General features: G+C 39.9%; 1 protein-coding gene across 2 annotated transcripts in view; it reads right to left on the bottom strand.

Moving 5' to 3' along the window:
- The window catches only part of IGF2BP3 (insulin like growth factor 2 mRNA binding protein 3), a 115516-nt gene that overhangs the window by 20949 nt on the left and 80504 nt on the right, over positions 1-14063 (bottom strand). For both annotated transcript variants that reach the window (XM_064444434.1, XM_064444433.1), the window contains 4 exons: positions 13295-13429; positions 12610-12732; positions 10059-10194; positions 8066-8197 (listed from right to left, as the gene is read on the bottom strand). In XM_064444434.1, coding sequence (XP_064300504.1) covers positions 8066-8197; positions 10059-10194; positions 12610-12732; positions 13295-13429 — 526 coding nt within the window. The remainder of the gene's footprint in view (positions 1-8065; positions 8198-10058; positions 10195-12609; positions 12733-13294; positions 13430-14063) is intronic.

Below are 14063 nucleotides of genomic sequence, written 5' to 3'. Positions count from 1 at the left end.
CTCATGTCACTAGATGAGCCAAGATTGCCTTTCTGAGGCAATCAGCCCACAAGCAAGGCCATGCAGCTCTACCTCTCCCCCCCATCAGTCCTGCACACCCAGAGAGTACGCCATGCAGGTGGGAGCCCACTGTCCTGCTAGCTGAGCTGCTCCTCTCCTCTTGGTTAAAAAACCTAAGCAATAACCCCTGCCTGCACTTCCGATTTGGGGATTACTGCATTTCAACACCTGAAACTCAAACACAGCTGGTTATTCCACACTGGTCAGTACCTTAAGTGAGATGCTACTAAAATCATCTCACTTAGTACTACTCGCTCCACTTCTTGGCTCTCAACTTCAGTACTTTTCATCACCATCATCTTCTACCTGGCAAGCCATGGGGATCTCCTCAGACTACTAGAAGTCACTAACAGGACCACACCTATCAGAAGTGTTTCCAACATGAAAACCTGGCCAGGAACGAGGGGCTGGAAATCACAGAAGCAGAGAAAGAACATTTTCTGGCAGGCTGGTTATAAGGCATTTCACGAGCAGGAACAGGTCTGACATATTTCTGAACATGGCATGAACTTTTTGTTTTTGCAAAATCTGATTGGCCACAATGCCAAAAAAAGCAATCTGCCACCTCTGATTCTGAATAGACAGCCAAAAAGCAGAAATCCACATAAGGAACAGATTGTGAAACTACGCAAGCAGGAATTTTGGTGGTCATTCACAAACAGCAAACATAGGTATTTGGTGTTGTAACACTGCATAACCACCAAAACAAAAGTGCTTATGTATAGAAACACTTCCACTTCAAAAATCATGGCTGTGACACACCGGCCACTTGGGTACTCCAGAGTCCTAGAACTTGCCCATGAAATCTGTGGCTTTCAAAGATACAGGCATTCATCAGCTCTCATTTACAAAGACACTGCTCTCAGATTCCTTGACAGCTGCAAGAAAAACAGGTTGTGAAAACACAGAAAGGTCACTTATTTTTCCATCATATTTAACAAACCAACAAACAAGAGATAGAGCTAGCTACATCAGAATGAGGACTTGACCTATTTTTGCTTCTGGCCTGAAGAAGCTCAGCACTCTCTAGTAACAAAATTTTATTTGGCACCTTAAGGAATTAAATTTCCCATTTAGTTTAAATTTCAGAAGATGCTGATCCTAGTACTTTGAGCTTGGGAGTCTGAGACGTTCAAGGGAACATCGATTAAATCTTCTCATGACAAGAATCTGGGAGCAGGGGACCAACACAAATTCTTATCTCCTGTCCCGAGGAACTACAAATATCACTACAAGTATTCAAACCTGCAGCAAAGAAGCAGCCATTTGTATTTTAAAGAGTGTGCACTACTAGTTAGTGAGTGATGCTATTTGCATTACAACAATTTCAGAACTGTAAAAAGAACTATTAAGAATAACTGGAGGCTTCAACACCTTGGAAAAAATACCAGCTGTCAACTTGCTAGATCGTTGTACATCATACAGTGCCAATTGCATTTTGCTTCCCTCACCGGGGGCCAGTTCATCTCCAGAGGCAAAATAGTTTCTGATTACTCCGGACATGGATCCCTGCCAACACAGCATGGTAGGAGCAGAAGACTGAGGCAGTGGGAGGACCAACCATTTTCTCCACAGGGCAGAGCAATCCTCCAATGTTACACACCATAGAGCAAGTTTCTTAGTTGTCAAAAATGTATTATTAATGAATTTAAGAAACTAAGCAGCAGGAAAGGTATGTTCAAGGCACTGAGGTTACAGTCTTCAAAAGAAGTCCAATTAGCTGGCAGTGCTTTTTTTTCAGGCAATGCTGTTGTCCTATAGTGCCTTCCTCAACACCATGTGCTGCACATGTATGGTTTTCATTTTGCTGATATAAAACCATTTTGTAAGAACACAGGCAAATCCTCCTTCACCCCCCAGAACCACATCCTCTTTTGGCTGTAGGACAGCTCCTCACAAAATCATCTGCTGCTTAACAAGCTAGGCAAATTAGGGCAGAGCCACTTACAACTACACACATTATAGATGTACATACATTACTACCCCTGGGTAGTTTGGACATAACAGTTGCACGAGCTAATCCTATCAAACCCAGACATCCAAAGGAGCCCAACTCCACCAAGTAAGAGTCAAAGTACCTGGAAACATAGGACAGTTTTTCCTCTTCCTTGTCTCTCATCTATGCTCAGGGCATCAAATGAAGGCCCTCAATGAAGCAATTTTTCATTTTAAATTACTTTTCTTTCCTGCCAAAAGCACAATACAGTTATTTCTTCTCTTACATCTATGCGATATAGAAGACTCTTCTTTACTATTATTAAAGAAAATCATTGGAGAATAAAGGAATCTCTCTTGACCACAACATCTTCTAAGGAGAAAGTTTTCCATTGGCGTGTTCCTCACCTGCAACAAAAAGCTTCAAGAGATGGCAAAAAGAAAGAAGGAAAGCAACCTATCAGCCTAGCTGTACAAGACTTTTTTGTCATCAGAAAAAGGTGGTTTGATTTCTTGATTTTATTTACTGTAGCTGCCTGACAGGTTAAACCACACCACTACCTTTTGCCTGTTTGCCCTTTTTTTCCTTCCTTCCGAGAAACTTCTACGCTTATCACATAAACTGAAAATTAACTGTGAGGCCAAAGAAAAGGTTAGAAAGAGTGCATTTTGAGGGCAGAGCTTCAAGAAGCTACAACGGGTGCAGAGACCAGTAGAGAAAGCAGTCCTACTGTGAGCAGGGAAGCATCTCTTCACCTTAGCTAACTTTCACCCAGCAGTTCAGCTGTCTCTTGCAGGACCTTACAGATGCAGGAGAGCAGCTGGCATGGACTCCTTTTGTGGAGGAAAGCTGTCTACTTCTCACCTTCTTATATGTTTGAGTACATCTGCCATGCAACAGAGATTTAATTCTACTGCTCTGTTCCAAGACTTTCAAGGGCAGGATGAGCTCTCCACAGGTTAGCCCTCCTTCTCCCATACCCTTGGGATGCCAAATTTCATTCAGACCCAAAGGCTACGAAAGAAATGCAGTCAGATGTACAATTAAACATGCAAGGTTTCAATTATAACAGGAAGGGTGCAACCCGCTTAACGCCAGTAGATGGGCTAGGCGTATTTAATTACATGACTGTACACAGTTGAACACTAAGGCAAGGATTTCTTGTTTGTTTGGAGCTTTAAAATCTTCAGTGTTGCATGAGAAAAAATTCTATTCTTGAGAGACAAGTATGTGCGTATTCTCCCCAAAGTTCAGAAGACAGAAGCAACAACTTCATCAAAACAGCTTTGAGCAGTACAACACTACATCTGAAGCAGTTTGGCTGGGATACTTTCTAAACCATTTTTTTGTGGCAACATATCTTCTGGAAAAAAAATAAACATGGGGCATATTTACTTTTGCAGAATCTTACTCTCTTCCTCATAGAGATCCCAATTCTTTGTGCAGGTGCTCAGCTCATGACATTCATTATGAGCGATAGTGGGCAGACTAAACTATTTGCAATTGTGTCAGAACTGCAACACACAAGCATTTAAGTGCAGAGTTAAAGAGAAAGATTTAAGGGTAAACAAAGTTGTGATTCTCCAGGCCCAAAAGCAGCTGGATGGAACATCAGCTACAAATAGGCACAGAAAGGCTAATGGTCCTTAGTAGGGTCAGTCAAGGCCACAAATTCATCAAAAAACCCATTAGTTTTATGATCCTCGTGATACAATAAGAGTAAAATCATGCCCATTTGACAGCAAAAAGACTTTTTTAACTCCTGATTTAAGGCATTTCTTAAATCTTCCTTTTTCCTCACACCTTAAAACTTTTCAGTAATTCCCACATGTTCCGATTTGCTTGTCTTTTAGGAGGTCAGAGGAAAGTATACAAGTCTTGGATTTTTGCAAAAAGAGACAGGAAAATTCAGGAATCAAAACACAATATGCAATTAATTGCTTCCCTTTTAAATGGCTACACAAAATGAGTGCTTTAAACAGGCAAACAGAGCTTGGACTTGGCAAATAAATTATACAGTTGCAATATCAAGAATTGTTTCTAGTCATAGGCAAATATATATATAAAAAAGAATGGTTAGCCTGCACTAGATGTGGTGCTCAGACACTGTTAGCCACGTGCAGTAGACATGTGCACATACATGCATGTTTATATCTGAACAGACAAGTACCAAGGACAGGCTGTGCCTTCCTGTATTGGACTCTACTGCCAGGACAAAGGGTAAAGCAACAACCAGATTCTTGGTGAGACAGAAACTGCAGCTCATTAGATTAAATTAGTTAAGACTTTGGTGTTATACACCAGTGTGAACCATCATGGAGACGGACCACAGAGAATGAGGTCTCAGTCACGTGGAAATTGTTCTCCTGAATGCAACCCAGTGCAAGGAGCTAAATGCAAACCAGTGTTTGGTAACACCGCCATCCCCTAAGTTTGTGACACCGGACTATTCCTGAATCAGCTGAAGAACAGTGTTTATGCTCTTCTCAAACATGCCTTGAAGTTTTGTATGAAGAGGGAGAGGATGAAGCATCACTTAGCTCATGTTAACAGAGCTAAACCTAACTACTCAGTTACATCTGAATTAATCCATCCCCCTGAATCCTCAGTTTTAGAAATACTTGGCTACAGCTGTATATACGGGTGTTCGGACCTGTCACTTTAGGCTTTGGCAATGTAACAAATTCCTAGCTCTGTTTACTATTGAGATTTTTTCTCTTTCCACCTGTATAAAGAAGCAGCACCATGAATGTGACAAACACTTGTTTCAATAATTAAGATGACACCTTGATTTCTTTGGGAACGAGTCCTACACAAGGTCACAGCAACACCTTGTCACTAGAAGTAGTACATATGAAGGATCAGCTCCATATGGAAACTCTCCAGCAGATGCCCAAAGCTCACCCACCTACCTCTTCTGACCCAAAGGAGAGCCACTTGCAAGCCCATCCCCACAACAAGGTGAAGAAAGGATCCATACATTCAAATATATTTAAACAAATGCTTCATAAACCTCAGGCACATCATAGTGGGGTCCCAAGGCTCATTATATGGTTTGTAAGCACACATCGACAAAGGACTTCAATGACATTAGGTGTCAAGAGGCCCCTGATGATGATGGTGTGGCTGAAATTGCTGAGGAATACACCTTTGCTCAGTCAAGCAAACAGGAATCATAGGGAAGAACCACCCACGTCCAGCCCTGGGCAGAAGGCAAAATTTGCACTGACAAAAATAAGCAAGAGAGCAGCAGGGTACACTTCTTATACCCTTATGCCAGCAGTGTTTTTTAGAAAGGATTTTCAGCTGCCTGAAAGGGATATCCTTAATGCTAGCTAACCAGTGCTCCCAAGAGTACAAGGACATCCACTCAAAACAAGCTTAAGGGCCTCGGGTTGCCCAAACGCCTTTGCCAAAAGAAGGATCTCTAACAAAAAGCTCATAGGTAAATGGACATAAAGCCTCCCTGTGATTTCTTCATTAATGCTTCTTCTAAGGCTTTCTTTCCCTGAAGCCTCTTTTACTCACACAGATTTTTATTTTTTTAAATCCCTTATGAGCTCTCCTAGATCCCCTTCTGCAGTTACCTTTAGCCTTTAAATTGTTTCAATTTCTTCTTCAAAATATAGGCAGCCCTTTTGTTTTGCTCTTTCTACTTCTACATGCCCCAATACCCTATTTAATTAGGGCCTTAATTATTCTACTAGAGAAAAATTAAGAGAGGAAAAAAACTCAGAAGTCACAGAAACTAACTTCATATACAAACAAGATTTAAGTCATTGTCCAATAAAGCAAAAAAAATTAAAAATAGAAACTTTGTTTCCTGGAAAACTGTACCCATTAAGAGATAAAATACTTTTCCTTGATTTCCTCTCCCCACAGAGGGACAGCTACGCCCAAGTATTCTCAGGGGCTGACTTGCCTGAAGCCCACAAAACCACCTGCTCTTTTCCAGATAAGGTCACATAAAAGGAAGAAAAGCTGAGATCATTTCAATTGTTCATGCATTTGTTTCAGAAGCCCTAAATATCAGGTTATGGGCTGTCTTGGTACCACCCCTAATCTCCACAGAAGTCATCAAGAGTTTATCCTCTGAATCTGTGAGTTTATATCCCTTCTTTTTGCATGTTAGGTTGTCACACACCTAGACTATCTGGAATGAGAGCTTGTTCAGAGGACTGAGCAAACAGCACAAACAGGATCAAGAGAGAGTTCAGACAGTATGGTCCTTCCAGCTGCAAAGTTTCCACACTTCTACACAATGACACTTATTTCTTGATGCCTTTTTCCAGATGTTGCCACTATCCTATTTCCAGAAACCTGGAAACTGCCAGAGATCCTAAACAGGCCAAAAAAAGCCTGCATCTGGGGGGGATAAAGGTGCACTAGCAACAGAGGAACAGACAGAAATAAGACTGAAATCACCAAATTCAGCACTGTTTAGATGCATATTTAAAGCAAAAGCAAGAACCACAACAAAAGGAAAAAGTGGGAAAGAAATGAAAATAAACTAAGCGAGGAACATAACTGTATGCTTACAGTACGAACCTCAAGAATAGCAAAGTAGTTTGCAAACCTGTAGTAAAAAGAAAGGAAAAGCTACTCTTTTCATTACCACTGAAGTAAAGAAAGTTATATACCGTTAAGAAATCACCTCTAGTTTCTCTTGAAAAATAAATAAATTGAGGCAATCCGTTACCACATACGGCATTTTATACAATACAATGAACCAGAAACCTGAATTTTTTATTTTAGTCTGCCGCTCTAATCAAAGTGCAGAGGGACTGGGGCAAGAAAGATTGTTTATCATAAACAGAGGCACTGTTATTAGCAGTAAAATAACTGAGTAGAAACACATTCCCGTTTTAGTTTTCATTGGAGCACTTTTTCCTGATAAAGCCACTATTATACTCAATATAGTTTATAATACATTCATAACACCCAAGTTGTTCATTCCCACAAACAATGCTACGAGTGGGAACTTTCCCTGTTCTTTGCAGTGACATTTTCTTGGCTTCTTCCTCTGGGAAAAATATTTAGGAAACAACTTCCCTTTAGTGCAGTATATGTAGACTCATTTGAGTTATTTGATGAAGTTCAGCGTGCTGTGCTGCTTTTTCACTTTTCTAGCTCACGAAAAGTCTCATACTTGGCTCTCTAGATGTTACTGTTGAGCAAAGAACAGGGCCAAGTCAGCCACATCAGAGTTTGCAAAGCTCTGTCGTCCACTTGGAGTTAATTTTGAAAATTCATCTTCCATTGAGTTGCTAACGACAACCGCCACCAGAAACAGGGAAGATATGAAAAAAATCACCTTCTCCCTGTAATGAGGTTGTCTTTTCTTGACCAGCAGGGCACCATCTCTTTCCAGAAAGACTCTGCAGCTTTCTGATACAACAAATTCTGCTCCTTAGCAGATGACCTAATTTATGATTACTAATCAGCACTGGATTTGAATAAGATTCTAGTGAACTTTTTCACATGTTTCTTAGAGAGCAATATGGCAAGTAAATCACAGCTTTCTGGAGGTTAATCCATGTAATTTAAATCCTATATATTTAGCAATACTGCATTTCAACAGAGCTTGTACATTTATAAAACTACTACATTCAAACAAACATTTTTACCTACTTATAGATACTTGCTTTATGACGAGATTCTTTTCTTTCCATACCAATAGGAATACAATTGCAGACTAGCATGATTAATTGCAAATTCCAGCAATTTTTAAATTTTGTTTTATATGAGATTGCTTTCTGTAATAATTCCAGTTGTCTAGAAAATAGCATCTAACAATTTTCTAAGAAACAACATTTTCTGGTTTCACTGAACATCTGACTACATGACCAACAAATGCCTGCTCCCAGCCACGGCCACAGAAACACTTTCAGTACACAAGCAGGAAGACAGACATTTAGAAAACTGACAGAACACAGCTACTAAAACGCCGTTCCCAGCTCTTTGAAATAATTTGGCAAAAATACAGCAGACTGATTAGTTTTGAACAGTAGCATTGTACAGATTAGTATCACCATCCACTAACCATCCAAAATCAGAGACTTTCCTTACCCCAAATGGTGGATATGAAGCAGCAGCAGCAGCGGAGGCAACACTCACTGCGGGAGGTGGTATTCCTGAAGAAGAAGGTGGGAACAGACCCAAGGCATTCAGATTTAATCCAGGAATTAAATGTGCTTGAAGCTGCAATGGCAGAAGAGTTATTTAAGATTTACAGTCCTGGTTAACTTTAAACAAAATCCTCGTTGGCAGATACTATTAATGTTTTGAGATTATGTCAGTATGTTATTTTAAAAAAAAAAATTCTCCTCCATTACCCCAAGGACTCTGCTTCAAACATATTTCCGAGATACATACACAGACCAGTAACATTAAACACACATAGTAAGAAAAGCAGCTGGGAATCACTTGCTACTACTTAATCAGTGAAACATATGACAAACTTTATAGCAAGAAATTCAGGCAATAGTACAATTTACTTTCAGAGTAAACAAAAATTATCAGAGAAATAATATAATAATCTTGGCTTTATACTAAAAGGCACCCCTCTAAAAACAGAAAAAGCCTATGCACAAGATCTAACTTTTCATACACCAGGGGTATATGCCACACTATAACCCCATCCTCCTTCCCATATCCTTTCCCTCCCATGCCTTGTAAGAGATGAAGTAAGATACCCCAACGTTTGTTGGGAAAGCATCAACTATAAAGTTGAATGTCCCTTGTATGACCACATCTGAGAAGTGGCAACATCATGTAGTAGGAAACATTTGTTGCCCATAATACAAAACTTGTCAGCACCCTCTTTCAGTTTTCTGAGTTATTCCCCAGAAATACGACTAGCTGAGGTATTTCCAAAGCACAGAGACAGACACCATTGCAGGCCGTCAAGATATCACAAATCCCCTGAAAACTTCACCTAAAAAAACCTACCCCAATAGTCACTACAAACTAAACTTGAAAGCCATCCAGTAACAGAGGTCATTTTCTGCTTACCACACCTTTGCCAAATAGCAGAGCAGCCTCAAGCGACTCCTATGTTCCTGCTTGCTATATGAAGCAAAAATGCACTACTATAAAATACTTCGTTTTGCCCTTGTGTGTAGTTTGTGTCCTGCAATTTGCTTATAGTATGGGGAAGGAGGACAAAACTAGGGAGAATATTCTCTCCAGATGGTAGGAAAACCATGAAGAACAGCCATTTCTAGAAAATCAGAGACTACTGTAAACTGAAAAATATTTCCAGTCTGATTCTAGACCATAAGATTTGGATACACACACAAAAAGCTCTTCATAGGTAATAAAAACTCGGTCTTTTCTCAATATGCATAAGTAATACTTTGTCAAACTACTGAGGTGTTCTTTATTGTTATATAATCACCAATCATCTTTGAATAACTAAATGTCTTTATCATCTATATCAAGAAAAACCTTAATAAAGCCTTCTTAAATTAAATAATTGAAAGCAGGAGAGATCCTTCTTCTGTATGTTGTTATGCTTTTAACATTAAGAGACTGGGAATCACTACTTTAAGAAACATACACAAACTAAAGCACATAAACCACAACTGTACATAAATATACATTCCTTTAGGTTTTTGCAATAAAAAAATGAAGAGCTCATTCATTTCCTTAATCTAACACAATTTCTCAGTTCCCCTACCCAAAACAAACCAGGAAAAACCTTCATTAAAATAGTATACAAACATAAATAAATAAAAACCTCACCCAAGCCCCATGAATTAATACAAGAAGCAACAGAGAGAGGTTGCAACAGGAAAATTCTGATGGGATATTAGGAAAGAAGTTTTCCCTACGAGAGCAGCGAGAGAGGGCACAGGCTGCACAGAGAGACTGTGGACTTTCTACCCATGGAGGTGATCAAGAAGGGACAAGTCCCTATACAACCTCATTTAACTTTGAGGCAGGCCCTATTTTGAGCAACCCCCCTGCTGGGCCAGGCAACCTCCAGAGGTCCCTCGCACCTAAATCTTTCCATGTTCCAGAAAGTTCCAGAAATGGCCCATGCCATAAGACAACTCACATTCATAGCAGCAATATCATTTTCATAGGACTCCCTGATTTTCTTCATAATTTCTTCCTCAGCCTTGGCACAAGTTTCAATACTGCCTTTAACTGTAATTGTCCTTTCCGGATTATAGAGTGTCAAGTCCTGCAATCTGCAAATGAAACAGAAGTACAGTTAATTAGCAAACAGCTGAGGGTAATCCAGGTTTGTCATTCAAGCGCGATGAATTCCGAGCATGTCCAGTTTCCCCTCCAAAGAGCACGGTATCAATTCATAACAGGGCTCAAACAGTTCTCAGAGAATCTGGAGAAACTCTGTCCTCGCAGCAAAGGCAACAAAAACCACCACAGCGAGGTTCAGCATCAGATGGTTGAGATGTGCTTAGGTGCAACACAAGATGGAAACCATCACGCTCTGTAGGAACATGAGCTGCTGTGCAGGAGAGCACAGTTCAGATTCATACTCCACACCAGCCCTACCAGCAGAGAGAGGGCTTCAGATATTTTAGATATCCCAGAAACACAGACTGTAAGAAAGTTTCTTTCCTTGAGAACAATAGTGGATTCCTTAAGGAAGGAGGGGGAAAAAGCCCAACCCTCAGTGAAACTGCATGAGAGCCTCCAAATCCTCATAATGGGAAAACCAAAAGCTGTCTGCAAGTCAACATTTGCTGCGAAACACTGGTAACTCCTCAGGAAAAATGAAAGGGTTACAGCATTAAATTAGTAACAAATGCTGACCTACTAAGGTAAAATGGAAGACATCAACTGGGAAGCCATGGCATATCCATGTACTAAGAAAAAGTGAATTGAAGGGGTGAAGGAGGCAGGGAGGGAGTCAGAGCAGGATGCAGGAGAAGTGAGAAAGCCCATGACAGGAAGGAGAGAGAAAGAAGCATGCAAGGCTTGTTTTCTTGCAAAGCAGGCATCGTGGCGACCTGCGCATCTCAGTTAAGCAGTAGCAAGCACGAAATGCATCCACAAAGCAATCTTTTAAGTTTCCAGTGTGCGAGCACCGAGTTACTGCCTCAAGGAGGAAAGTGGTGAAAAACACCCCAAAGAGAGGGAACGCTTTCCCAAATCATCTGCCTTACTTTAGGGACAAGCTTACCAAAAAGCCTAAATGAAGAGATCAGGAGAAAGACTAATTAGACAAAGCAGAATCAGTGGGCTCTATTTTATGTACCGATTAAACCAGGCAACTTCATGGACCTGTTTCAGGCATAGCATGACAAGCATAATCTTGAGGCCAAGATTTTAATGCAAATAAACTATTAACTTGTTAAATTAAAAATACTCTGTGTTTACAGATAATGCATTATTTGTGTCATCATCAAGAAAAGACAAGTTGGTTTCACGGAATGAAGACCATTGTCCCTTTTCCCCTGTACATAACTTTTTTCCCTTTAAGAAATAGCATTAACAGCCTGTGTATTGTTTGCAAACAAAATGTTTAAGCCAACATAATTAAGAGCATGCTGGCCTTACAAAACCTATTCTTGAAACACACTTATCTCTCTGCTTTTTCTCCGATTGATTTGCTTCTCTTCCTCAGACTAATTCCATAAACCTTTACATACCTTCAAAGAAGGTCTCAGGTTCTTTCACCCAGTTTTGAGTTTCTTCTTTTTGAGGAAACTCATTCACTCCTAACTTCCTTGTCTTCGTTTGAGCTATTTCTTGCAGTACATTTTTTCCCCCCCTCTTGGATGTATTCACACCTCTTCATGTGTCTTCCAAACTTTCTCCCTTCCTACAGCCTATAAGCCTTATTCTCACCCTTTATGGCTAAAGCCTAAATCCAAGATGCCCTCAAATGCTTGGAAGTTCACACCAGAGTATTAGTTATTCAGAACAGGAGGTTCTCTGAAAATATTGCTCCAGGGTGAAAGTAGTATTAACAGCCAAGCTTCTACAGAGATGTTGATCTAATCAGTGACTTGCAGATTTCCAGTGAAGGTGAAAACTCCTGTTTAACATCACCTAAATTTGAACAGGTCTTAGTTAACCTTCACAAACTCGCAGACCAAAAGCTATTACTTTGAAGCGGACTAGTCAGTGTAGTGTATCCCAGTTCAGCTGCTAGCGGCCAAGAGGGACAGATCTGCCACCAAGAATACTCTTTTCAGTATTCATTTATTTCCTTCCCTCTTGCCCAAAAATCTAATCTATACCAGAAACTAAACCATCACTAATTTCACTCTTTTTCACACATAGCTCAGAACTGATCCAGGCTTATAGTTTAAAACAGTCGTCATTACATATGGTATAATACGTTAAAACAACCAATGCTTGAAATACAGTCTAACACAAGCTCCACATAGCCTATGTTATTTTTAGGCTTGCTCTTGACTAAGTTTACAATGAAGACTCACTGTTTACATTAAATTTAACTGAGCTTAAGTAACAGTTTCTTCCACATTATGGAAAGGCCTCCAAAAGGCTGTTATCTCAGCCTTCAAAACATACATAATATTCTTGTAAGAAGTCTGTACCTGAATGTACCACAGCGACATTGCTGCTGTTTGAGACATCTCACCAAAAGACTAGGGCCATGGAAAACTTACGGAGATATCGTGATTTTAGTATCTGTGTCCTGTTCAATTTTCTTCAGGTTTCTTCCTTCCTTGCCGATAAGTCGACCAACAAAGTTGTTATGTGCCAATATCTTCAAGGGAATTTCTTCTGTACTGTAATGGAGGTTACACCCAGTGAGACTTTGAGACCAGAGTGCAAATTTTTATGCATGTCATGGATAAATTTTATTTTCATAGAAATGTCTACAGCTCCCGCTCACATACACATGTTTACACTAGATAGAGAACAAGTCCAAGTGGAATGCATATTTCAGCACTATCATCTATAGCTCCATTGTAACATGCCTGCTAAATAAAAGTTAGACTGAAGTAGCAAGAGCTGTTGGGAAGCAAGAAATATACCTTAAAGCTTTTAGTGAGAGCTCACAACTTGTTATGCTCACTCTGATTAAAAGCTATTAATTGCTCAGGAAACTCCAATATTTGCCCCAGTTCACCTCAAAATCACAGCCAGACAATGGCTGAAAAATGTACGTGTGGTGGTGCTAATTAAGCAAGTACTGTCCTGAAAGGGAAAAAGCCTTTGTTCCTCTACCTACTTACATATGGATAATGGCAAGATTCACTTGTTAACAGTTTTTAAAGACTACATCTTTAAATGGAGTCAAGAATTCAGAATTTTTAATGTCTCCACAATGAAATGCCTTTTACTCACAATTTAGTATCTTGAGCTTCCTTTTGCATGATCTCCATAATAATTTTACAAGCCGTTGAGCAGCCTTCAGGAGTCGAGTGGATGGTAATTGGTTTCTCAGCAGCACCTGCATTCTCTTTACGATGAATATCAATTCTTGAAAGAAAAACATTCATTGTAACTAGGTACTGTATGGTAAGCCTTGCATATTTCCAACTCTCAAAAATAGTTTGAGCTAATGCTGACTACATTTAAGTGGTTTAATTCTGCAAAGCATACAGCTAAAACATCTCCTAAATAGTGGTTTTTTGTGTGTTATCAAGAACCTCTCCTAACCTGATTTTACTAGATAAACCCCATCTTTGTGGGCACTGGGATGTCCTTTCCTCATTAAACTCCCATCAAGATACTGAGGGGAGTTGTTAGATAGGCAATCTGTGGTAAACCACTGAAGACAGCATTTCATCAAGCTCTCCCCAATACTCTATCACCAGTCCAGTAACTCAACTGATGACGACTGTGTAGGTACAGTGCAGGACAGGCTTTGTCCCACTTGGTCTTTTTTTTAATGACCTCAGCAGCAGAGTTTCCTAGCACTTCTCTGCTAGCAAGTAACATCACAGAACTTGCATTCATCCTCAGGATTGCCTTGCTAGGATTAAGCCTAAATTTTTTCCTAACATTACCTTTTCTCTACCACCTTAAAACTACTAGCCTTAGTCTACACCATGGTTTGTGTAACTGTAGGAATTTAGCTAATTATGACCTGCACCAACAAAGTGCCTTGGAT

The sequence above is a fragment of the Phalacrocorax carbo genome, chromosome 2, assembly GCF_963921805.1.
Source record: "Phalacrocorax carbo chromosome 2, bPhaCar2.1, whole genome shotgun sequence".
Classification (NCBI taxonomy): Eukaryota; Metazoa; Chordata; class Aves; order Suliformes; family Phalacrocoracidae; genus Phalacrocorax; species Phalacrocorax carbo.
This window is presented reverse-complemented; position numbering and strand designations above follow the sequence as displayed.